Source organism: Nothoprocta perdicaria, unplaced genomic scaffold (assembly GCF_003342845.1).
Source record: "Nothoprocta perdicaria isolate Ctin4 unplaced genomic scaffold, notPer1 scaffold_113, whole genome shotgun sequence".
In the NCBI taxonomy this organism is placed as follows: Eukaryota; Metazoa; Chordata; class Aves; order Tinamiformes; family Tinamidae; genus Nothoprocta; species Nothoprocta perdicaria.
Window position 1 is genome coordinate 1427479 of NW_020454239.1, and position 26852 is coordinate 1454330.

Sequence of the window (26852 nt, forward strand, 5' to 3'; positions counted from 1 at the left end):
TTCCAAGCTGACAGCAAGGGGTAATGCCTTCTGCAGGGGAACCAGGCAGAAGCTAGGATGCAGGGCTCCCCGTCAGAGCGGGGCATTTCATTAACCCCTGGGCAGCTGCCTGCTTTGAAGTTCRTTTCTTTTTTCAGCCTGGGCTGCTGCGTGCCTGACACCAGCCTCACAGGGATGCTGGGAAGATGGAGTCACTCTAAAGAGGCAGTTGTGAGCACTGAACACAATATTTCAGTTTTATGTTGCCACATAATGCATTAATTAACACTGTTGCAAAGAAAATACTTCCTCAGAAAGGCTGGGCACCCTTTAATTAAAGCTGGACTTTTACCAGTTTTTTATTTATTTGAAGGCCACACTCTRGAGTGCCTTGGCACACGCACCCTTYGCCCAGGCGCCTGCTGGACTAAACCACAGGCAGGGCTGCGTGACAAGCGAAGGACGACATCCTCGCAAGCCTCCCGCCACCCACAGGGCCACACAGCTGCCCACACAGAGCCACATGCACCGTGTTACGGCAGGGCCCTGGCCGGCAGCATGAGGGCTTTGCTGGGACACAAGGAGTACAGCCACGAAGGAAACAGGAAGGCCTTTCCTCAGTCGCCCTCACCTGCATACTGCCTCTTCTCTCCATTTCTTCTATTTCTTCTCTCTATTTCAATTTCTGTTTCTATAGAATTCAGTTTCAACTGTCTTCTAGAGTCCATCAGTAGGAGCACGGGACAAAGTCCTGCAGATACCGAGGTCTGATGGAGAGCGTCTCACACTGAGGAAGGGAAGCCCGCGGCTGCCGGCCCAAGGAGGCAGCTCCGCTCGCAGCTCGGCGGGCGCCGCTGGGGAGGCCCGGCCACAAGGCAGGCGCGCGAGCAGGAAAGGCAGGGCGAGGTACCAGCTCCACACTGACCTTCTGGTGAGGAAGGTCCTGCAGCTCCCCTTACTAGCCCCTTGGTCTCCAGACAAACAGCTGCACTGGCTGACACGGCTGTACACAATTTTTAATACATCTTCTGCCAACGTGGGATCCCGAAAAGCCAGCTTGAGCAAGAGCTTAAATGAGCCTGGCCCAGGACCTCAAAGGTCAATACCGCTTCCTTTAGTTTGGACCCGATTTTGTGCCAGATATCTAAATTGCCAATTAGGCCTATTTCTCTTTATCAAGAAATATCTTGTCAAGAGGAGGACTATTTTTAGCATTATAATGAAGAAACGACTGGGCTTTTAGCTTTTTCCAGATTTTCCCCAGAGACAGAGCTGCTCAATACATTTTAGCGTACAATATATTAACTAAGCTACAGCTTGAAGCTAAATTTTCAATAGAGCAGAACTGTCTAAAACTGAGGCCTTTAAAAGCACTTGCACTTTGCCAAGGCAGAAACGTAGTACAGGGCTGTTCCAAACAAACTGCAGCCGTGTGGGGGCATGCTAAAAACAGTGGCAGCAGTCAGAAAGGAGTTTAAAAAAAGCCATTTGCTTTAGAAATGAACCCAAACTTGTTAAAATGAATAGAAATAGAAATGAACAACCTAAATTGAAAGCTCAGAAATGAGCTAAGATTTGGATTTGGATAAGATTTGGGATTGAACCGGTGATGAAACCACAAACCTTTATGTTCTTTTTTCATCACAAAATTCTTCCATACTGCTGTCGTTCACTTGGGTGCTTTCTATTGGTCGTGCCTAGTCTCTGGTGCTGTTGAGAAAGCACCTCGGCTGTGCAGAGCGCAGTGCGGGGCTGCGAGGGCCCTTGGGCAGCGCTCCGAGCCAGCCCGTGTCCGAGCCTGTGTGTGTATCTACTGCTGGGTGCTCTGCTGGCTGCACCCACRCAAGAGCGTTTGGGTGAGCACCCTGCAAAGAGGGCAGCGCACAACCYGGCCTGCGCTCTGTGTTGCAGACCCCTAATACCTGGCATTTCAAATGCTGCCAAAACCCAACTTYAGGAAAGAAGAGCACAGAAATTTTTATCTGCTAGTCAGCGTGACCAACAACTGGCTAAAGATGAGCTGGAAATGCAAAGAGCCGTCATGAATCTTCTGTRCCTGCCGCAGACCCAGGCCCTGTGGCGCGGGGACTCTCTCCGYGAGGCGCTGCCTCCAGCACTCATCTTGTGTTTCGTCTTTTGACAAATTTTCATTTAATGAATTGATTCCTACAGTTCATTAACATACCTACTTCCACTTCTGTATACACATATGTCTTAATTAGTTGCTCATTGGCTGTTTAATTACGAGAAAACAGCTGACAGCTGCCTCGCTGCAGCCTAATGGCAGCCGCTCCGGAATGACTGTACACACGTCTGAGACAACAAAGCCTTATTCATAATCCCGTGATTTATGGCCAGCACTTACAGACTTCCACGTATCATTAAGTTTTGCAATATTCTCAGCAATAACAACTACTTGGGGGGCTCATTCTTTTGCTTTCTTCTAAAGCTAATTCACTCATTTTTTCTTCAAAGAAACACTAAAAAAATACGTTGTCACACATAAGAAATTTAGAACATTCACATCAGCCTCTTGCCCCTCTGTGACCACAAGGATACTTCGGTTTCACAGGGAGAGGAGCGCTGAGGCAATATTTGTTAATAGACTTTGCTAATGAAGTACTTGGTGACAAAGGTGCAGCAAGGCAAAACCCACTGTCATTTTACATGTGTAATAAATACAGGAGGGAAATGTGACATGGTGTTTACCAGGTTTTACAAGGCATCATCCTAGCCGTTTCTGTAACACAGTTCGTCTCWGTTCTATCGCAGGTTGCTTAAATTTGGTCAGCCAGAAAATAATTTAAAAAAAAACAACTTCAAAAGCATGAATTGAAGGTAAATATCTACAGAGCCAATGTGACACCCCAAATTAAATAAAAGGTAATGAAAGATTGAGAAACAAACCAGCTGGATGTACACGCAGTCTAAATTTWAAAAGTAATGCAAGACAGGAAATGATGGTACCAAGTAGTGTCTTCTGAAGGGACAACAGAGCCAGCTCCTCGTATTTACCACAAACATGACAACCTCCACCCTAACAAGGCCCAGGAGACAGATACACCTCTGAACGTTGGCAAGTGCCCAGGAAGATCCCACATGAGCGGTTTGATGAGACCAACTGCTTCCATTCGAGTAAAGCGAGGGGTCCCACCAATACATTTGTGAGGCACTCTGGCAGGAACCGACACTGCTGACAGCAAAAGTTTAATGACATAATTCAACAACAGAAGTTTGCCTTCGAACTAAATGCTTTGCTGTATTATGTCCTTATGAAGCATTCAGGTACTTTCTAATAATAATTTCTCCTTGTAGAACCAAAGCCTGAGTTGATGTTAAAAAGATTTTTTAAAAATCCACTTGGCAGATTTAGTAGAAGGGTCTCCCCATTCAGGAAAGGAGCTGAACAGGCAGCTCTGAGGAACAAGGATATAAACATTGATCTGCTTTTCCTCTGAGATCCCTACTGTGGAGCAAGAGGTTTTCAGTGGCATCTGCTAAGATGGTGGATAGAGAATTGCTGAGTACAGGTAGTAGCACAGAATTTCTTTCTAATTTTAAACCTAAACATAAAACTTGTCTTCTCAGTCCTGTTTGTATTATTCTTCATTCATGCTTCTGAGTAGGAGTCTTAATGGACTAAACTCTCCTTCCCTTCTCCTGACACTGGATGTCAACAACAGATAAAGTACCGTGTTAAAGGCCTTTAATAAGCCATTAAAGCAACCCATAAAACCCCTCTTAGATAAATTTAAAAAGGGTTCAAGTATAAACTTCATTTTTCAGTGTAGGCAAAAAAAGGGGAAGGAGGTTTTTACTTTTTCTTTTTTTAAGAGAAATTCAAATTCAGATAAATAGGTCAGTGTTTTGGGAGTGCTCAGTGATGTTTGTGCATAAGACAAATCTAAGTTTCTACATGAAAAAAGCCACTAACATCATTACAAGGTAGGAAAGGAAAGCTTCTCGAGGAAGACTCTACTAGATGTCTTCAATTCTTGCATGCAAAATACAATATAGCAGTAAAAAMTGGTTTGAAAGCTACATTGAAGTGTATGAAATATAAGCATCACAACACTGCAGCAGGGCAGTAATATCTGCAAAGATCAGTCTAACCTCAACTCTTCCATGATCCGTGACACAGATATGCTTCACTTTAGGTTTTAAATAAATGACGTTTGCAGTGGCACTTAGTACCTTAACTGTTACTGTTTAAATACTATTATAATTAAGCCATGTGAAAGGTTGTATTAAGCTGGAGTGAGAAACGGGAGGGCTGCAGGGCTCCCTGGGCTGCTGCCTTGGTCCGCRCGTGCAGCCCGGGCCCGCGCCGTGGCCCAGACACTGTCTCCCGGTGCCAGGGCCCCGGGGCTGCTGCGGGGACACCGAGCTGGGCTGGGTGCAGAGCCCCATGCGCTCCCGGGGACTCAGGGTGGGTCTGTGGCTCCGAGCACAGCACGGGCACCTAGACTTGATAGCAAGAAAAATTCGAAGGACTTTGCAAAGAAGAAGGTTTAGCAAAACACCGAGAGTGTGGTAAGCATGCTCAAACCTGCAGAGCTCACAGCCACAGAAAAGCTGGGAAACACACTTCAGGGGAAAAAACATACCAATACACACCTGGCTCCTTTGGCAGAAGCCAAGTTATGCCAGCTTTTCCACCAGCCAAAATAGTTCTGTTGGGTGAGACTTTGTTGATATTACTGTGGAAGAGCAGAGCACAAACAAAATCTATCTGCTAGAGCAGAGCACTTTAAATGCTCTCTAGGCCATGATCRATTCTTCCCACGACTTGTCCCCAACAGCACTCCCCTATCTGTCACTATTTGCAGGTCACCTGGGCATTAAAACGTGAACTTCAGACTTATTTTTCTCCTCAATTTCTCTCGCCCCAGCCTGCTCGCAGGGCTGATCTTGCACCCTTGATCAGCCAGTGCCCTGTCTGGGTAACTCCCCAGGGCAGAGCAAGCCTCGCACCGGTGATTATGGAGAGTTCAAAGGGAAACTCTTTGCTCTGAAACTTTGGGGACTGCAGATGCATTCCTCACTGTCAGGCTAACATCTGCTGTTCTGTCTATGGAGCACAGAAAGGACCTCTCAATAATTCATAGTTATGTTTATTTCCAGAAAAGCCAAGTCAATGTGAGGGAAGAATTCTCAATGAATATTTCTGTCTCATTCCTGCAGTAACAAGTGCCTACCCAGCCATGCATGAACTGATGTGACTGTAAATACGGTTCACTCCTGTTATTTCCTTCTCTATGTAGCTATCCCTACTGCTTTTGTTGGGGGCTCTTCTCATACACAAGACTTGGAGCCTGCAAGTTAGAAGAAATGCAGGAAGATGAAGTAAAAGATAATAGAGCTGGCAGCGTTCCTTTGTTTTGGCAGCGTGTTCCTGCTCTGCAGCAAGCGTGTGAAGAAAGCGCTGTCTTCTGCAGAGACAAGCTTTGGCACTGCTCCAGCCTCAGCCTCTTGACAAGGGGCTTCATCACGGACCTAAGGCAGCCTTCCAGGTACACCGGGCACACACCGTTTAAGCATTAAAGAGGTCTCAGACCTTACATATAAATTGTTATTCTCCAGTAAAGGTAGAATTGTATAACAGAATTGTTAGTGGTTGTACCCGCCACTTCACAGGAAGGAAGGTCAATAAGTGTTGTTCAGCTACTGCATAAATGTGCACACAACCACCACTTTATGATCGAGGTTTTTTCAGTGGATTTCTTGCATTTCCCATAGCAACAGCAGGGGCACAATGGTTGGGAGGGGCAGTCCTGGTTCATTCTAACCCTTTCGCTTCTTTTGTACCATGAGACTGAGAAGATGCGAGAAGGAAAATGCAAAAACCCTCTTCAGAAAAACACCAAGGAAATCTCAAGAATATGAAGGCAAAGAAGTTATTTTTTGAAGATGGAAGGCACTATCACACACGTCAGGAGAACAGACTAAAACCAACAATAAAAACCTTTTCTTTCCATTCTGAAGTGTAGATCAGTAGCAGAGAAGCTATCAGCACTGAATTGCAACACGTCCTTCTGTGAGGAAAGCAACAAGTACAGCACAGATGTGCAMACCATGTCACTCCCAAGCTAGAGTGGTAATTCTGTGCTGGTGATAAAAAGGAGTGATTAGCTTCAGAGCACACCCTGGGCTAGTGTTAGCATTGTCTGCTTTAACTCTCTGTGGTGAGAGATAAACTAAATATTAATATTTGTAATGTAATCCTTGCACATCAGAGTGAGTGAGGGTACAAATCCAGAAAAAAGAATAAAAGTCTGAACTTCCCAGAGCAGCAAGAGACAGTACAAGGAAAATGCACTACTCACAGGATGACTCAAGCAGCTTTTACACCGGTAACATGCTATTTGTACAACAACATCTTCTGCAGATACTGCTTTATCTTCTATATCTTCTAAGTAAAATAGATGTGTAACTGCAGCAGTTTATAAGTGAAAATGTCTGAGTAGTCTCACCTTATCTCAATACTGGCTTCTTGGCAATTTACAAAACCAAAAAATGTAGGAGAATGGAGAAAGCTGCAGATTCCCTCTCAAGTGAATCCACAGAGCAGATCCTTTGGGACTTGCTGCAAGTGGTTTCTGCTCCTCTTCTGCTCATTCATAGTGAGACAGGGCACACAGCGCGCTGCTGCAAGCCCTACGACGTTTAATGCCTGTCCTAAAAGTTTGGGGTTGGTGAGATCGGTCACAAAAATGCTCTATTTAAAAGCCGAATAATAGTACTTCAGAATTACCAACTGATTTCATAATCTACTGATTTCATTTCCCTGCAATATTTGCTTTTTAAAAAGTGAAGGCAAATAATGACTAACGGAAGGCCAAATGCGGATGTTTTAAGACTTAATTTTTGAGACGCTTACCTTGCAGCCTTCACACGTAATGACACCATAATGGATTCCTGATGATTTGTCTCCACAGATCTTGCATGGAATAATTTCAATTTGAGCTGCAACAGAAGCACACAACCAGTTAATTACATTTTCTTTTAAACACCCTATAAAAGCATTCCCTGATCAGCATTTGTACAGTGAAAACTAATAACCTGCTAAACATTATACTGCATTAACTATTCATTGCTGAACTCCGAGGGTCCCCTAGAGCTTTGGACTAAATTATGGCTGCTCGTTATATAATAGCTTTTGGGTTATTAAAATGGGTCATTGGAGAAGGTGTTTAAGAACCCACAAGAAAGCTAAAATCAGCATTTCAAAGCCAAAAAGGAGAGTTTTGATTTTGGTCAAAGAGCTAAAAAGATGCCAAAAAGGTTTCTTCCACATCTGTGATTTTATAAAGGGCCATTTTTAAAGTTTGCCCTGCCTAAAAATGCACGCTAACCAAATGCAACACCTTAAACAGAAACATGCCATCCAGTCCACGGCACAGGTCAGGATGAAAGCGATGTAAATACTRTTTTACATAGGAAATCCAAGTTTCACGTACCTAAATTGTAAKCAAATTATCAGTACATATTTGTGCATTAGCTCCCACAGAGTGAATGATGGAGAAAACATGGCTGTGCTGTATTCAGCTTGCAAAAAGCAAAGGAGAAAACATTCTGGAAAATGCCATAGAGATATGAACCATGAGAGCAGTATTTTTTTTTTTTTAAACCTAAACTCCACAGGTATATAACATGCTCCTATTTAATCCAGCTTACTGTATGGCAGAGCCCTCTGCATGCCTCTCCGCACAGCAGTGGCCTCACACCTGAAGGCTGGGATGCAGTAGGGCTGCCACGTGTCAGGAACACTTCGGCTACTGTCACCTACGCGGCTACAGGCATCTTGGTAGCAAAGTCCCCTCTCACAGCACCACATTGAGGCTTTACCATACCAAAGCCCAGCAGGCCATATTCTACATGCACCCATATGTATATCTGCATATACCTCACACAAAGYGTGAGTCTATGTATGAGATAAATAAGAACAACAAAAAGAGGCCAAGAAAACACAGCAATTTTCTTAGCTCAAGCTATGCCCATCTTCCTTCCCTATGGGTACTCTAGGCAGGAAGACAAGCATGACTCTTGCTGGGTCTCTTACGAGCGACTCATTCACAATCAGAAGTTCAGTTCATCTCCTGCAAGGGACTTAAATCCATTCACAAGATGCCCGACTGCCTCAGAGAGCCTTTATTTCATTAAGTTTATGGCTGCTCAGATTGTGACAACACATAAAATTGTATTAATGTCTTCCTAAAAGCATTCGTGTAGCCTTGGTTGTATCTCCCTGTGTTACTGTGCGCTCAGTTTTCCAGTAGCGTAACACCAGAGTCTAGGATCAGGCAACACTGCAAGATCAGGAAACTTGACGTGACTGTGCAAAAGTACAACTGGAAAATACTCTCCGGATCCTGTTAAATGCAGCGAGCAAAGCAGTAATGTGCAATTCCCAGTTGCTCCCAGGAATGTAAGGGCTCTGCTGAGGACAGCAGCACCCGGTAGCTCAACGGCTGCTTGGCCCACCCTCCGTAGGAGCAGTTCTCCAAGCGCCTGCACACGGGAGGGCCCCGCGCACAGGAGGGCCTCGACTCCATCCGGGAGCTCCGCATTCCTCACGGTTAATCCCACCCCTGCCTGGCAGCCACAGAGYGGGAGGCTCAAATTAAAGGGTCACTTTAGGATACTTAGGGGAGCAAATACTTCTTCCTGCAGTCCTCCAAAAGGCGTTTTAATTTCTCTTTGCTCTCAGCTAACACATTTAACATAATAGAGTGGGAAGTGAAATCATAAAAGGGAAAAATAAAGTGTATGTTTCTTTATTAATGCACTACTGCATTAATTATTACCACAGCATCCAAGTACAGCACTTGTTTACGAACAAAGCTTCAGAGCAGGAAAGGCAGCGTGAGCCCCACTTTACATTAATGCATTGAAGAACAGATGGAAATTCCCAGAAATTCAAAGCTTATGTAACCTAAAGTTCAAATTCACACAGAAATCTGGTAGACAGATTCAGGAATAGATCCATCAATTCCCAAATTTGCCTCTTCAATAAACACTTACTCGAATACATGAGGATATTCTGCTAGAGTGAATCACCAGCCTACCCCAGCTCCTTCGACAAGACTCATCTGAACAGCTACATGGCAATATATTTTTACATTTCACTTTTATACACATAATTACTGCCTTATTATGAATAGGAATGATATAATTGGATCTTGTTTATCTACAATCTTCAGCATATTAGTTAAATCACCCATGAAGCCTGTCTATGCAGTCCTTGTTTCTTAAGCAACAGGGCATCTGCAGACTGTTTCGGGAGGAATGTAACATCCCTTCAAAGTGATGCCCCGCAGCTAGGTTACTAATAGTCTAAAAGGTGCAATAATTAGTCCCCAGTGCATTTTCCAGGGTGCGTTATCGTTAAAACAGAATCTACACAGAAACAGGCTCTGGCTATGGCAGGATTTGCGGATCCTTCTATATATGAATAGCGGCACCAAATTAGGTATAATTTTAGAACCCCAGATTTCCTAGTTTAATAAATCTTCAAGGCACTTAATTCAATTAGTGCACAGCACCAAATACTTCAACTTAACATTTCACTTTAGAGATGTGGCACAGTGGGCTGAAACTCAGAAGCATAAATTGCTTGGGATTGCCACGACCAATTGTGTTATAAATTAATGCACGGAGAGACATCAGATCAATTACTGCTGTACGCGGCTGCCGCCACTGATTGACTCACTGACATGGAATCGCTGTCGCGAGTTCATACACTTTCCATACGGCATGAAAGGACTTGGATACTTTACACGTACTAAATGCAAATTGCCTGTACCAAGATTATGCATTTTTCTTACGATGGTGAAAATATTTTCCCCACTTTTAACTTTGACATGCAAATATGTACTTGCTAAAACCTTGTTCTTATGCAAACAAGACAGGTGGGAAATATTTTTACATGTCGAGAATATGTTCCAGCTTGGTTTCTCACATTCCCAGAGTTACTTAGAGCTTCCTATCGTGCTCACATTAATTGTACCTACTCTGTGCTTACATATATTTGTAGAGTATATTTTCCAAGATTATACAAAATACTGTAATTCATGCTTTAGACTAGAATTAGACTAAATTACAGTTTACAATTTCTGTCTCCTGGGGTACTGTTTAGGCTGATTCTGGTTCATGCATGAACAAATTATTTCTTAAATATGGATTGAATAAAAAATAAACTCCTGTGGTTGCCTGGAAACCGCTACAGATACCCAGGTGACAGATGTAGCTTCAGTTCCACATTAAAGGCCTGAGAATCTTTCACACCCTGAAATCACAGTGCTCCAGAGTATTAGCAGGGGTATCCCATGCCAAAGGCAGCAAGGGATAGGAATAAAAGCCCAAAGAAACCTCCCAGAGGGACAAACATGGATGTCAACACTGAGATCCACCTCGACTGGGACAAGTCGCTACAGAAACAGTGACTCCTGTGAAGAAGAGGTGAGCGGTACAGGCCAGCAGTGCTGGGAGCCCGTGTCAACCACGAGYAGGCTAAGCTCAACCTGAGCGGGCTAAGCTCAGGGCAGCAACATCTAGGCACCCACGGCTCTCCGCATGCGATACTTAACATGGAGCTCTTATGAGTCCTGGAACGTCTGGTAGCCCTCAAGAAATGCACCTTTTGGAGGCCTTAATGCTGTATTATCCCCGTATTATGTCTGCAAAACTGTGAGAATGTCCAGCCTGCTCAAAATAGCATGGTACAGCAACTTGAGCCCATGTATGTCATATTGAAAAATTAGCACTTGGTGCACTGACCATCCTTGGTGCACTGACTACCCTTATCCCTCCATCCATTGGACAGTTTTCTTCAGTGGCTCTGCGATGCTTAAATGACATGCCTGTCCCCGCCTAACTCCTGCTGTCCTTGCCTACCAGACAACGAGACAGAGCACAAACCACCATCTTTTGCTGGCATCCCTCAGAGAGAAAGCCCTTCTTCCCTCCTGCTCCAGGAGGGCATTAGGGGAACTCCTTTCCCCAAATTCGGGGCAGTTTCACTGGCCTTGCCTGTCTCTAGCACTGTTCCTCTCCAAATCAACCCTTCCAGGTAGCCTCTCCCTTTTTATTAATGTCTGCATTAATTGAAATGCTGTTTTATTCCTTGTCTAGTTTGAGCAGGAGAGGAAGAAAGTAACCAAACTCTGTATTTGTAAAATAAAACAAAACTCTATGCAAGCTCATTATAATCATTCCTTTCTTAGTTCTGTTACCCTGGGCATAGATTCCTGTCAGGACAAGGCGCAGTACAGTCACATAAAGCAAGGTTCCTTGGTTCATCTCCAGTTTCTTAGGCAAAAACTCATGGAGCAGAAGTTGGTGCCATTCCTGTGCTTGAGCTGAGGCTCACCTGGCTGGCTCTAGCTATCTCCAAGTTGGGTAACTAGCTGAAGTTAATTGTCCTGTCTGCTTCTCCAGTGAAAGGAGGCAAGAAGAAGCAGACAGACGAGCAGTTGCAGAGCGTGTTTCAGCCCATCCAACGACAAGCGAGATGAAGCCTTGGGAGCAGATGCCTCCTCTTCCCTGACCAGAGAAGGAACCCAATGCTACCCAAATTACCAGCCTAACCTGCYGAAGGTGAAGGCTGGGTGAATCCTCCTGTTAATACTGCTGGATTCAAACCTCTGCTGGATTCAAACCGCATGGAGCGGGTGCTGTGTAGCACGTCGTGGYGCTGCCCTGCAGCGACCCGCGCTGTCCTGCCGAGCACATCCCCGCGCAGCCCCTGTGCAGCACCCTCCCAGCACCCACAGCAGGGAATTCCAGCTCTGCACACTCCTACTCCACAAGGATGGACTTAGGCAGATGTTAAGCGGTGCGCAAGTCTGGTCTCTAATCCTGCAAACCTACACGGGCGCTGCCTGTCCTATCCTCACCTAGCTGATCTGGAGGGAAAGCAGCATATCCAAAACTGMTAGTTGAGCTGTAGAGTTTCCCCAAGGCAGCTCTGCAAGCTGTTCTGCAGTCAGGACAGGAACTGGGACCTCCTGCATCCCAGGGTGGCGGCCCAGGAAATCATCCCTTCTTCCACTCCAAGATTTGCCCAAATTCAGTTCCCTGGAGCTGCTCTCCCCTCCGCAYGGCACACAGTACTTGGCAGCTAATGCAGAAGGGCTTTGAGCTAAACACGATCCACACACAAATTGAGCTAACCTGCTTCTGAGGGGATGCAATTTGTGCCAGACATCATCGCTACTGCTGTTTGCAAGTATATTGATTAAATTAGGAGGCATACATATTCACTGACATATTCATACATATTCATTGACTCAAACAAGGGTACTGCATGTAATGTGGTATTTAAAGCAACATAATATCTGATCACAAACTGAATTAACAAGGAACGATTTTACTATATAATATTCTAATCTTCCTGCATTTTCAGCTTCATTACCTAAATAATTTGCTCTGTCATGTACCCTAAGTAATTTGAGCTGTCTGCAAATTACTTGCTTCCAAACACCTGCAGCTCCCAAACACTGCAATTTCACAGAACTAAAAGCTAGCGGCAGCACCGCTCTACCCATTCCATTACCATGCTGTGTTAAGTGACCATCTGTCCACTCTTATATATTAAAATAGTTAAAGCCCRCATACTTCTAAGGCTGACATCTGGCTGTTAGCATTCGGAGGCATTTTTAGAGCACACAGTCACCACTTGGAGCAGGAGCTCATTGAGACGAGCTCCATTCGGCTACACCCAGCRCGGGCGAATGGCTCTGCTGTTCCACGCACGGTGCCGGCCCCACAGCACCGGTGCCCTGAGCAGCCCTGCTGGCTTGCAGAGCAGAACAGCTCAGCACCCACCGCCCGAGGGGGCCGAGGAAYGCCGGGCACCCCCAGATTTGTGTCTCAGGGCTGGCTTTTCAAGGGTCCTTACAGGCRGCTGGGACATTGGTGGCATCTTTGTTGCCTTTATCAAGTCTTGTGTCAATAGCTGTGCTCATGCTGAGCAAAAGCCCTCAATGGAGCATGAGCTGGATCTCTTCTGGGCTTCTCAGTTTTCATGGAACTTGCAGGAACTCATCTCTGAGGCAGCTTAAAGGCTCTTGAGCTTGGCTAGAACTGACCAGCACTGTCAGAAATTGCTCTGGAAATGAAGAGGATTGGGTTGATGGGCTGAAAACCAAACACAAACAACCTCCCCAAGCCTTATTTCCTTAGGAAATCACACTAATAACAAAATAAAATAAATATTAATACTAAATACTAATAAATACTAAATACCTGTGTTGGTACGAATCCTTTGAAGTTCGTGGGCGTTATGGGTGGAGTAGAAACGAACACAGCCAACAAAGTATTAATTAAAACTAAAGTATGAACAACACCTCAAACACACCRGGCAGAAATGCTGCAATGGCAGGATGGGCCCCGCGGAGTCCCTCTTCCCCAGGGGAGACTGTGCGCAGCCCTCCACATCGCTGGAGCGCTCGACTTAAACACTAACTTAAATGCACGATGAACAGTATGGAACAAGSAGCTGAGCCCCTCTTGTGGGCCTTGCAAAACCAACTTCTGGAAATAAAACAACCCTGTCAACCCCTGGCATTAATTTGGACATGTCAAAGGAAACAGTGCTCATATTCTCCTGCCAGGGTCACGCTAGTTTATGACTATCGTTCTGTTTTAAACCAGAAAATTTCTTACACAAATCTTAATTTAAAGAATGTAAACTTTGACAGTACATTAAGCACTGGCTCCAATGAAGACATTTGAAGTCATAATGAAAGATGTTATAGACGATATGGAAAATGTTTTGGATTCTCTAATGTGCACAACTTTTCTGTAACTAAGTTGTTGTGGTGAGAGCTCCATGGATATTTTTTAATGTTGTATTCAAATGAAAAGTTGCTAAAAAGCTTTAATAAAATATCATAATATTCTTAAAATGTATAAGGAAAAAATAAAATAGATSCCTATACGAACAATCTACAATTTCTGCAACTGTTTAGGAGCATGAAGACAGTGAAAATGGTTTTGGGTTTTCCCATGTACTCGAAGGGTGAATGTTTCATCCCTCTCTCCCAGGTTTGTAGCTCCAAGTGATTTTTATTTTGCTTCTATACTACGGTTTAGTATCTCTCCACTGTCTTGCCTTTATTCTTACCCTTATCGGTCCAGATATAGTCCATCTCMATTTTTTTTGACCCAACAATGCCATTTAATATCTCAACATCACCGAGTAATAGGAGGATTTTTTTTCCTTGTACTTTTGAGGAAAAAAAAGGCAGCACTGTAATTAGCAGTTGAAAACCCAATGATTTGCCTTGCTGCAGGAATGACAAGCGAAAACAATTGCAGCTTGGGACTACGGTCACATTATGAAACCATACCACAGACCAAAATATATCATCAAACAACTGAACTACAAGCCCAGGCTGAAAATAAACAGGACGGCCACATGCAGCCACACTGCCTTGTTCAAGAGCACAGAAATGCTTTTCTTTGGAAAATCTCTCCCATGGTGTATGACAAATGTGCCCAGTTTGGCAGATCTAGAGAGCTCTGAAAACTCCAGCTTTGTTGCTGCTTGCATGAACTTAATTTAAGAACAGATAATTTGGATAGATGAAATATGCACTGAAAGGCAGAGTGTAGCAAGATAGGTGAGATTAACTCCTTTGAGGATATGATAACATCTTGGAAAACCTAAGCATCAACGTTGATTACAAATTCCATCGCTGTAGCAGGAGAAAAACTTCATTCACCAGTCACAATACACACTACAAACATCCCTAGAACCATAACAAGATATATTAACCAAAACTAACAGCAAARAGCAAGAAGAGAAAAAGAATAAAGAAGTGTTTCTATGCAATGTGCTCTGCATTTTGAAGTCAAAGCATTATAAGACTGTTACGATTACTTCAATACGGCCAAAGACTTCCAAATTTAACAGAACACCAGTTTTGTCCCATAAGATTGTGACTTGTCACATTAAACGGAGAAAGGAAAAGAGGAAACACATCGATACTGATTGATGTGATTCTCCTTAATGAAGTATAACACACTTTCTAATTGAAGCTCTGGATTGCATGTCAAAAAATAGATCCTTTAATCCTCATTCGAGTGACGATTTGCTGCGGGAGCCCGGACACAAGCRTGTGTCTCATTTTCTCCATCTATGTAAGCAGGATAATCTTTATCTCTACCTCGCTACTGCTATCTTAGGTGCCTGGTACTCAGGGCTAAGTCTTTCACTTTGGTCTTGTGACCCAAGAAACTGGCTTGTACCTTCGACCTCTGGAGCGCGAACACCTCCAGAGCTGCCCTGCTCCTCCCGCCTTCTCGAGCGCTTCCTCGGCGCAGCTCAGAGCTGCGCTCCAGCACTGGGCTCCGCTCGGCCGTTTTCTMACAGCTTCGCCCTCTCACTTCTAGAAACAAAGTTTATAAGTTTAATTACACAGCTATAAAATACTGCTCTGGAAAGAAACACAGAAATAACTCATTTTGGGAGAACGGCAGGTGAGAGCTGCTACGACAGGCACTGGTCGCCCTGATGGCTTTTCCTGCTTCACTACCCGGTGGGTTCAGCCAGGGGCAGCTCCTGCCTTGGGCAGCCTGTGCCGTGGAGTCTCACAGCATCCCTACAGGACCCACTGCAGCTTCCTCATCACTAATTTCTTCCTACATATAACCAGCAACCTTGGGCACCCGGGAGGAGACGTGTATGCAGCAGGGATATAAGAACAGCTCCTATCATCCGAACCAGGCTGCTCTGCTGCTAAAACAAGCTGGTCCATGCTATCCATCAAAAAAAGAAAATGGAAAAAGAAAAAAGGAGTGAGCTAGCAGATCAAGGTGCACGTGAACCTTGAGGCGCTGAAAATGCCCTTATGCACTCAGACACGCTGGGGGTTCTGGTAGTCACTGCAACTTCTTTTTCTCTGATATTTGAAGCAGCAAATCCAGGCTGATTTCCTATTCCTTTCTATGTTGGGCTTTTGTTTCTTTCTAATAACAGAGAGGAAAACACAGGGAAATTTGCATGACAACATAATCTAGAGTAAATTCATTTCCTACAACTATTTGGACAAGTTACAGGACTTGTTCAAAATACAAGAATAATTGTATTCTCTCCTCCCTACCAAAAAAGCCAAAAAACTCGCTCAAAACAAAACAAAAAACTGCACTGAAAACCTTAAAATGTATTTGTATTTCTGTTCAACTTCCCATTCCTCTGGAAGACCCTAATACACATCAGCTCTTAATAAAGAAGGTCCCTTAATAATGCTGACTTTGAGAGCAAAAATCAAATTACCTCTGATGCTTGTTTCCAAGGCTTAACATACAGAAGCCACTTTTTATAGGAGATTTCCTGCTATCAAGTGTCAGAACTGGCAATTTGAAGACTGACTCCAACACTATCCTACTAGCTTTTTTCCTCAATTAAATGTACTTGTTCATGGGAGTATTTCCACGTTTTTATTTGCTTGCAGTGAGAAAACAAGAAGTTATGAACCACTTGTCAATTCTGAGAAACTGTTCAGCAAGACAGTTTTAAGTAGCACATCCCCAAACAACACGTTTTCATTTTTTTCACTGAGAGAAAATAGTCTTAAATTATTAATACTTGGAAAGCAATTATTTTAGTCCCCATTAAAAAGGTCTAACGTTAAAATYGTATGTAAGATTATGAGATGAAATTAGTTGCGAGCTAAGTTCCACTAGTTTTGAATATGGAAGGACCCTTCTACTAGCTTTTTAGAAGAGCAGTAAAAGGGCACACATAGATTCTGCAGACWTTCAAATAATACAAAACTGAGTCATGTAATTCTGTTAAAATAAGCCATGTACACCCATGCTATCCATTTGCAAAATCACATCTTAGTGCAACGGTCTTATTAGTGGCTCTGCTGGTGCAAATCAAACGACACCTACAGTTACTTGATTAAAAAGCACCTGGGAAAGCTAATCACATTGCAACACAGTGTCAGAATTATTAATAATTTCAACTAAATTCATTAACAAGGTGATGGGCTCCTGAGTTGTTCAAGGGACGCGAGGTCGAGGCGGGTAACACGGCAGCTCCGCTCCTCTCCGGCCCGCAGCTCCGCGCTCCTGCATGCTGCTGCTTTTGGAAGGCTGTTGCTGATTAACAACCCATCACCTCCAGATTTTCTCTTTCACAAAGTGCATAAATTGCTATTTGGCCAAGTCATGTTCCAGTGGAATGGTAATTTCCCCAGAGATGGCAACAATCAGATGGAAAAGGGAATATGGAAAGAATCCAGCAGATAAAGCAAAGCAGAAGGGAACCCCATAAGGTGAGAGCGCCTTTTCAAACAAAGTGTTTTGTCGTGATTCAGCTTTGTCTTGCAGTTTTGCCAGGCTGCAAAAATATTAATATGGGTTTAGCCTCTGCAGACATAGCAGGATGTATCACTGCACGTACAGAGAAATGGTACTTGGTATGATAAAGGTAAAAGCCAGACAAAATGGCTGGTGCAGAAGCCACTTCCTTACAAGAGAGCTTATATTTTGAAGAAAACAACAACAACAACCACCACCAAAACCCAGCATTCACTTCTAGAAGAAAAATCAGCAGAAAAAAAAAAAAAAGTGTTTTACCCAAACTAGAAACTTCATCGTTATGAAGAGACTAGTCTGCATTTTAAAAATATTTTCATTTGCTTTTTGGCTGTGCATGAATTTGATGTCATTAAAAAAATCTTCCTTTGATGCTGTATGCCAAGTGGAATCATTAGCTTCTCACAAAGGTGCGCTCTAGATGTCTAGTTTAAATTTTCATTTTCAGGTGATTCATCTCAGAGACGAACAACAACAACCCAAAACAACTTCAGGACGCTSAACAGTGAGAAACCTTTCAGCTCCTCCCGCTCTGTTTTCAACTGCCTCCAACACCCCCTTGCTGCTTCCTCGGGGCAAGCAATACTGAGAATTTATTCTGCGAAGCCAGTTCTGCTTCTGAGAACAACTGCTGTGATGGCCAGCTATTAAAAGCACATCTCCTCAAGACCAAACCGGAGCGCGCAGGCCGACAGGACGAGCTGAAGCCCCAGCTCTGGCTCGCCCGGGGACGCTCACCCAGCCAGCGCTCTTCTSCATTGCCTCTGCTCTGGGGTACCCTCTCCTTAGAGCATCACAGCCAACGAGGGACCCTGCTCGAGAGGAAGGCGCCTCCTCAGCTGACACAGTCTCAGCTACCACCCAGCTTGGGCAAGGGGGGAGGAGCACAAAATGTGCTGATTACACCTATGCTTTCTCCATCAAAAAGAAGAAAATCTCATTGAAACCAGAACCCCTCGGTGCTTCGCAACTGTTGCACACTTCCCAGCACATATTGCAGACAGCAGAAAGTGCAGACACCGTCATGGATTTATAACTCTTTTTCTGACCCGTTTGGATACGGCCCACATCTCCTTCGCTCAGTAACAGGACATGAGGCAGCTCCCCGGCCAGGGCTGAGTTGCTCCCGAACGCATCCGTTTTCCTCTCCAAGGAAGCTGCTCCCTGGCTTGTGCCTCTCCTCGGGGCAGTCCCGTGGAGCAGGCGCAGGCCCCACCACTGCTACGGGCGCTGCCTGCAACGAGACCCCGGGCAGTGGAAAACAGAGGCACTGTCCAGCTTCGCCATCACAACCGTGCGGGCCGCACACCCAGCCCTACCAGCGCACACGGAAATTTGATCGGCTGTAGCTCACAACAAAATAAAACCACCATCTGTCTACTGAGCAATCTCAGAAACATGTTATTTTCCCTCCAGAGAGGGAGCTTATTTTTCAGTGCTTTCTTCAAGCCACGCATCTATAATGCTGCTCAACAAGCATTCCCATGCCATCTCCTTGAACTCGGCTCTCTGTAGCTCTTCATATCCTCCGGATGTCTGTATTTGCTTTGCTCAGGGTTTGAAAACCATCCCCCTGTTCTGATGAAGATCATGAGTGGAAAAACGTCGCTGCTCACAAAAATGTTTTAGAAAATCTCAAGCTTCTAATTAAAAAAGGTCTAGTGAAACATCTTCCTTTGCTGTAATTACATGAGCTGTTCTGACCCCCATAAAACCCTTTGTTTTGCCTACTCATTTCATAGCATTTAATTTCATGCCTCTCAATGATAAAGACAACTGAAAGGTAGCAGATAAAACACATTTTGCTTGCTGTTTCAAATAGATATATTAAGATTTGCACTTAAAAAGCTTCCAAAGCATTTTCAGATGCCGTTTAACAAATATTTTGCATAAAAGCATGGTAAGGTCTTGCCCTACAGCAGCAGAGATGTGACCGAAACTTCCTGCATTACTCCGCTCCTCATACAGGATACCTGCATTATGTACACCAAGGCAGCTTAAAGTTAAGCTTCACATATTTAAACACTAACAAAAGTCTACTTAATGGCAGTCTTCAAAATGACAGTGGCCTCCTAATCTGCAGGAGATAAAGAAGTGCCAAGATTAATGATTACATAAGTGCATCCCAGAGCCCAGAAATAATAATCAGCTCTGCTGTTGTTATTTGTGTACAAAGGCTATTAGAGTCATCTGACATTCCAGAATCCAATTTAAAGTTGTTAAACCCCTTTCATGTACTTATTTGAGGTTAGAAAAACTAGGGGTTAGACAAGGGAAGGGAATGGTTTGATTTACTAATTCTTTTCCCTTTAATGATTTCTCTTTAAGCCAAATCTCACTTGAACAAATGCAAAAAAAATAAGCTTTCAAACAGCACCAGGAGTAACCAATATTACTGTTGAAGGAATAATACCAATAAAACCCTCACATGCTTAGATAGCAAATTTAAAAATAATGACTGCAAAGCAAACAAAGAGCTAGCGGCGGTGCCCGCGGAGGGAGCTGCAGGCGCGGGGGCTGCGCGAGCCCGAGCGCCCGGCTCGGCGGGGCGCTCCTGAGCGTGGCCTCTCCCCATGCCCGCACGCACCRGTCGCGCTGCCCGCGGTGGGCGGCACGCAGACCGGCCGGGGGGGCTGCCCGCTGCACCCTCGCGCAATTACCACCGGCCCTCTTCACACACACAAGATCATTTAAAATGCAGAATAATGCTCTTTTTTCAGGCTGATGAAAGACTGAAACCCGTGAATAAACGAGTCCTCCACTAGTTCCTATGTTGCTTGTCTGCTTGCCCGGGTGACACGCGGATCGTGACAGGAGGGTGGCAGGGCCCAGCGAGGCAAACAGAGCGGCGGCGGCGCGCAGCGGGGAGCTGCTCATGGCGCTCGCTCTCAGGGGAGCCGGCAATTACAAGCCAATTTGTATCACAAATTGCCGCGGCCCTGCATGCAGAATTGCCCTCCGGCCTCAGCGCGCGGYGGAAGGGCCGAGGCGAGCGCGGGCGCTCGGAGCCGGCGCTGCCCCGCGCAGCAGCAGCGGCAGCAGCAGCGGCAGCTCCCTCTCCCTCAGCCCTGCTCGGCTCCTTGCCCGCAGTGAGGGAGAAGCGAGGTGGCAGCTGTGACTCACGCTGATGACCTGACTCATGGCAACACAGAGAAAGGGAGAAAAAGATGCTGATGCTCCCGCCTGAACTTGTGCAGCGGCAGATCCGTGGCTTTCGCTGCCGCCACCAATGTGACACCATTAGGATAATAACCTCACTTTCCTTTACAGCAGAACAGGGCCATTACGGACTAAGTGCAAAAATCTTTCCTTTACGGCTGTGGAGAGATTTTCTAGTGTTCCCTAAAGTAAAGTTAATTAAGTGATAACTGCATCTGTGCAAAGAGTATTCAAAATGCTAATATCTCCACCCAGATAAGTCTTCAACTTAGCCTGCCTATTTATCTCCAACTCTTAGAAATTATTGCCATGAATGCTCTAGTGCTTCACCCATTATCTTTGCAATCCTGCTCCTTCCCAACAGAAGGGCAAGCAGCACAAAGCAAAACAGCTCCCCTCCTCAGAGCCCTGCACGGAGCACAGGACCCAGGCACCGCAGCATCCCGAGCTCGGCTGCGGCTTCCCCGCTGGGGCGGCTGCCGCTCTCAACCTTCCTCCAGGTTGTCATCTAAGCTGCACCGCWAAGAAAGTCTGATATGTCAACAGAGGCTCACCTGGCAATGCCAGCAGATTGTATCACAACTTATCTAATATGATTTTGCACCTAGGGACAATAAAAGCATTCCTGCAGAGTGCTGTGCCAGGAGGCCATTGGAGTSTGAAGCGGTACCGTGTTATCTCGATAGCGCAGGACGGTTCTCAGGCACAAAGCTCCAGGAAAGCTTCACCTCACCTCAGCTTGCCATGTTTCACACTGTGCTGCATCTCCTGGCCACATGATAAGTAAGTTTCCTTGATTTTAGTCAAATAAATATAAAAGTAGTAATAGAAAAGAGAAAGCTGAAAACCTAGTACTGAAAACGAAGCTAACAAAGACAGGCCTACAGTCAACATCAGTCTGAATAATACTTATTACCTTCTCTTATAAAAGCCACAAATTCACAAAATGGCCAACTAACAAAGACAAACAGTGAATGCTGGCAGTCTTTTTTTAAACAAGTCTGGAAGTACAAATAAAGAGCAGATAATCCTATACTAATCCTAGACCCCACAGAACTGGGAAAAACATGAGCTTCATGAGTATAAATAGGAAATCACAGAATACAGAGATTATGGGATTAACTATTGCTAAATGCATCAGATAGACTGAAAAAAAAAAACCAAAAAAAACCAAAATCAACAACTTGCTTCATGTAGTTAACACTACAGGCTAAGGCTCCATGGCACAAAAGGGAAGAACAAGGCAAGTAAGGAAAGCATTTGAGTTATGCTTCCTAAAACCAAGGATGCTTGACAGATGAACAGAAATAGTAGCTGTATTATGGTAACCTTCTTTATCCAAGGAAAATCTAATACATTTAGTGAATGCATAAAATGCATTCACTCTGACAGGACAGGACCACAACTTTGTAACCAGAGGTGAAGGCAGGCATGCAGTAATTTACTTAAAACGAAGAAAAGCAGCTCTCAACCCTTTTAATACAGTCCTTCCCATTGCTCTTCTTGACCTTGCTTTTCATGCTCAGCTTCTAAATACACTTTAAGAAAGACAAGAACCAACACCAGGCAACTTGAAATGGTCACTTTTTTAGCAGAATGCTATTTTAAAGTCCTGTAACCAGTCAGTTACTATTGTGTCCTTGGTAAAGAACCCAAATGTTCAACAAGAGCTTCCATGTTCCTCCTCCCTATAAAAAGTTTGTAGCAAAACGGTGCCTATGCAAAGCCATCGGGGACAAGGGGAGCCAGAGGGATGCGGGGGAGCCAGCCCCGGGCTGGAGCAGGGCGAACGAACGCAAAGGAAAAAGCTGCACAAAGAAGGATTGTTGCCTCAGCTCCGGCCTAACATTTCTCTGCTGCTGAATGGCACATTCATAAGCAAAATAAGCAGCTCTAACCGAGCGCCACATTCCAAATTGTTGTAAAAACCATTTGACAAAGTGAAGAATTACTGTTCTTTTGGTACTTGACTCTCCAGAGAGGCGGCTGCTGTTCTTCCTTGAGCAACTTCGCAAAAAGTCGGGCAGCTGGAGCCACTGCCTGTGTCTCAGCAGCCACGAGCACCCAGCTCCATCCTGGGCCTTCGCTTCTCTGAGTGCCACTTGGGAGCCTGGTTATAAAGAACTCCAAAACAAAACCAAAACAGATATTTGAYGAGCCTTAACATCTGGGTAGAATCCATGTAGAAGAAATAAATGTTTGAGGGGTGTGGGCACTTTGTACAGAAAGTATAAGTCTTTATTTATATTGTTGCAGCATAAGTTAATGCCAATTAAGTAGCAGAGTCACTTTGGATTTAGTGCAGAACCTGGCCCAGGGCACTGGCACACAGAACAGAAATAAATACTAATCATGCTTGCTCACACTGAGAGGATTAGATAACTACAGACATAGGAAATTAAAACCACAACAAGATGACCCCACACATGATTTTCCTGTTGCACCAGATCAGTCAATACGAATAATTGACAGAGTAAATTGAAATCCTCGGATAAAAATAACAGTTTTGCTGCTTTAGCTCTTGGCCCTGTGTGGAGCTGGCCACCTCCGCCACCGCCGCGGCTGCCTATTCTGAACACACCAGTGCCCTTCACAAGGCTGGGAATAGAAAGCAGCRGCCGATCCAGATCCTCAAGGGGCGAAAAGCAGCACTGCAGTGGAAGCCCATTGATGTCCAGCAGGCCGAGCCCCGGGCCCTGGGGCAATTAGGGCTCTGTTCTGTGCCAACSTGCACGACGAGTTGCTGCTGCTGCACAAGGCAGCGGGGCTGCATTCTGCTGCACGGCATGGCAAGCAGCGGCAGCAGCACAGGGACAGTTGTGTGCGCTGGTTTCAAAGAGCAACATGAGGTTTCGGTATAAACTACCAATCGTAATAACATTTTTAAACCTGCAATTACTCACACTGCACTACTTTAGGAAGCCTGTAATTATTTTGTAAGTCTTACACCAATGTCTAGCCTATTTCATAACTGCTAACACTGCCTCCTTCAAAGGACTTAGCGACTAAAATCTGTTTTTTGTTAGGTTCCTACTATACAAAGTGGCTGTGCCATTCTGCTACAATCTGTATTCATCAGAGGAGGAGAAAAAAAAATCAGACTGATTTATGTCCACATCTTGAGCCTTTGAGCAAGGCCTGAACACAAACAAAACGAATATAGAGAAACAAAACACTTCTGAGATGACTGGGTTTGAATAGGGGTTGTGGCTGCAGTTGATGCAGGCCAGGGCTCTTTTGCTCAATGAAGTATATGGCATTGGGGACCATCTCTAACACACTGCCACCCTCCCACAAGGCCTCCTCCTACAGCCAGAAGATAAAGCAGAACAGAGAAGTGTGTGTGGCGAGTGGGGATGGTGACCTGGGTCCAGCCGCAAGGGCAGCAAAGCCTGGCTTTGGCGGCAGGGTTGTTTTAGCAGGTCACAAGGTGGCTCAGGTGGGGACRTGCAACCAGCGCAAACCAACAGCAGGTGTGAAAGAAAACACTTTGTGCTCCTCTGTAGCAACCCCTTATATAAGAAAAATACTTCTCTCGTGTCCCTTCCCAATGTAATTGTCATCCTAGTTAGTCATCACACCCAAGTTATTAGCATGCCAAGATCCTGCTTAGCTTTTTTCAGACCTCTGATGTAGCCAGGGCAAAGGCAGCATCATGCATCTGGGCTCCCCCCGCTCACAGGGAGCACAGGATTCAACAGGGGCTCCGTGCTGAAAGCTCAAGGCACCTCAGCTCGACAGCCCCAGCACTCTGAGCTTCGGAGAGAGCACTGAGCAAACCAAGACATCCTCGACTCTCCCCAAGCAAGATGGAGCAGGAACCTCCTGGAAAATAACATGCCAGAGACGAAAAGCCAGGCACACAGTTCCAACGTGTTGTTTTCTCCAGAACTACTCACAGTAAAAGGCACAGTAATATGGCCTCACTCAAGTTAACGTGACATAAGGTAAGATGTGTTATTAGGCTGCAACACTTGAATTACGTAATTCCCTTTATCAACATACGTAGCTTTGTAATAGTGCTCTTCCCTGTTTGCATTTACATCTCAGAAATGGTTTAATTTCAGGCAGAAATGGCTTACAYGGAGTTATACATTTTTAATGAGAGCAGCCACACAAGAAAAACTCATCTCGTGGGCAACCTCCACAACCGTCAGCACGAGGGGAGCTTTGGGCTTCCAAAGCCTTCCCTGCGCCAGACGCCTCTGCTCTCCCTTGGCCCTGCTTGGGAAGGCTCTATGGCACAGGAAGAGCTCAGAGAATGCAATCCATGCCCAAAAGAACAAGGAAACTGGACCCGAACTTGGCTCCGACTGTCTCCATTCCCGGGAGCCTCTTTCTTCCCCATTAGCTCCACAAGCACTGCTTGCGCTGGCCGCCCTCCGCCAGCCAGGGGAGGGAAGCGGCTCCGCTCCAAAGGCAGCTCCTGGGCGATTAACCTGAACAGAGTTTCAGAGTTAGAAAACAGAATTTCCCCATTCGACTGCCCGCAGGAGCGCAGCGATGCCGCTTATGCCTGCGCAAGGCAGGGGGGTTTGCTTGGCACTGCCACTTATARGAAGTTAAAGCGGCTGGCGAATGAAAGGGCAATGCTGATAAACCAAAAAAATGGAGAAACACGGTAGCAGAGAGCAGGAGAAGGAACACATGTTGGTTTTCCAAGAAACAAAATATTCTACGAGGAAGGTGTTAGTTTCTGTGTCCAATATTGCTGTGAAACTTTGGATAAGTCACTTACTTGATGTGTCAATTCCTCAGCTATAAAATGGGGACAACACTTTCTTACATCACCCAAGTGTTGTAAGTTGAAAATTAATGGCTGAAAATAATGGCGCTCGGATACTCGGTGCTGAAGGCCAAGCCAGTAGGTAGCTAGGAGAGAGGYGAGATTAGTGCCAGGGAGGGGCGAGGGAATCAACATATTATTTCTGCTGGACTATTTCCTTGGAGGATAAACGAGAGTAACTGCTACTTACTTGATTGCAAGGAATTGAAAGAGTTCTCTGCAGCTCTCTTGTGGGTGGACAACTGAACAATTAAATAGCTATGACCTAATTTTAATCAGAAACTTTATGTCACAAGGAATTGGGAGGTGGCTTTTGCATATGCAAAACTATTGCACTGTGGAAGGATATTCAACCAATGTATTATTTGAGCGCTACAGAATGCAGGACTGAACTGTATCCCAACCCTTTCCTCATATGCCCGGCCCCCAAATTGCTGGCCTTAAGAGAGACTCTGCACACAGACACATGACACAAAGTCTCTCTCACCTGCTTGCTGAATCAAAACAAACAAAAGGCTCTACGAACACGGGGCTTCCAGGATCAATTAAGAGAAATTTTAGGCACACAGAAATACAAGCTTGGCAAGTAACAGTTTACTCAGAATTTACTTTACGAATGCTGTTAAGTGATGGCAGCTTCAGACCAGGCAGGTTCTGGATGGAGCCCTTAAGCACCAGTGACCTCTTCTCACAGTATCACTATCATGTGCATAAAGTCATCAAGTGATGTGAAATCCACCCCAATTCCCATGAGGCTGTTTCTGAGGCTTGTCCTCCTCATAGTGGAAAGTTGTCCTCAGCTTCTAGACCACATTAGGCTAGCATCTATRAGAGGAGGAGGAGAAACGCTGCTTCCTCTCACGCTGATACAGGATGAGAAGATGTGACTTCAAGCCCCAGTGCCACCACGAGCATCCTGCGTGACAGCCGGGGCAAGTCACCTGCTGTGACAGACTCACGTGGGCCTATCTTCTGCCAAGAGGTGGGGGGCTCGTCAGAGCCCCAGCAGTTAAATGGCTGAGCAGCTCTGCAATGCAGCCGACACCAGAGAGCGTCCCCGTCGGCGAGAGTTCATTCAATACTGCATGGTGCCGGGGTGCACTAACAGGAATAGAAGCCATATAAATACTTCAACAGGTAAACAGGATTTCACATCTTACTGAGCTTATTATGTCTCAAGAGCTATTTATGTCCTTGCTCGCTTACAGAGCACGCATTAGAAAACAAACATGGAAAAAAATGGGAGAAAAAAAAACCAAGGCAAGCAAGAATCCACTGAAGAAGGCTTTGAAGTCGGAATATCAACCCCACAATCCTGAAACCTCAGGTTGCCCACTCTAAAATTGCCTGGAGAGAGGGCACAGCGAGGCCACCCTTCCTGTCCTCTGAGGCAGGGGACAGCTCCTCTGGTGGCAGGTGCCAGGGAGAAGGGTGGCGGGGAGCGGCGAGGCTGCCCGGCACCGCAGGGGCCCCGCTCACGGCCGCAGCGCCCGCGCAGCCAGCGCAGCGCCCTGCAAGCTGCAGCCTCGAGCACCAGCCGCCGCGCTGCAGCTTCCTATTTTCTGAAGCCTTGTGGTTAGGCAGTGAAATACGAATC

General features: G+C 45.3%; 1 protein-coding gene across 1 annotated transcript in view; it reads right to left on the minus strand.

The window, feature by feature from the left end:
* Window positions 1-26852, minus strand: part of RORA (RAR related orphan receptor A) — a gene marked incomplete at its 5' end in the record, with an annotated part of 250994 nt that overhangs the window by 12005 nt on the left and 212137 nt on the right. The window contains one exon of the mRNA XM_026052806.1: window positions 6860-6945. Within this exon, the coding sequence (XP_025908591.1) occupies window positions 6860-6945 (86 nt within the window). The remainder of the gene's footprint in view (window positions 1-6859; window positions 6946-26852) is intronic.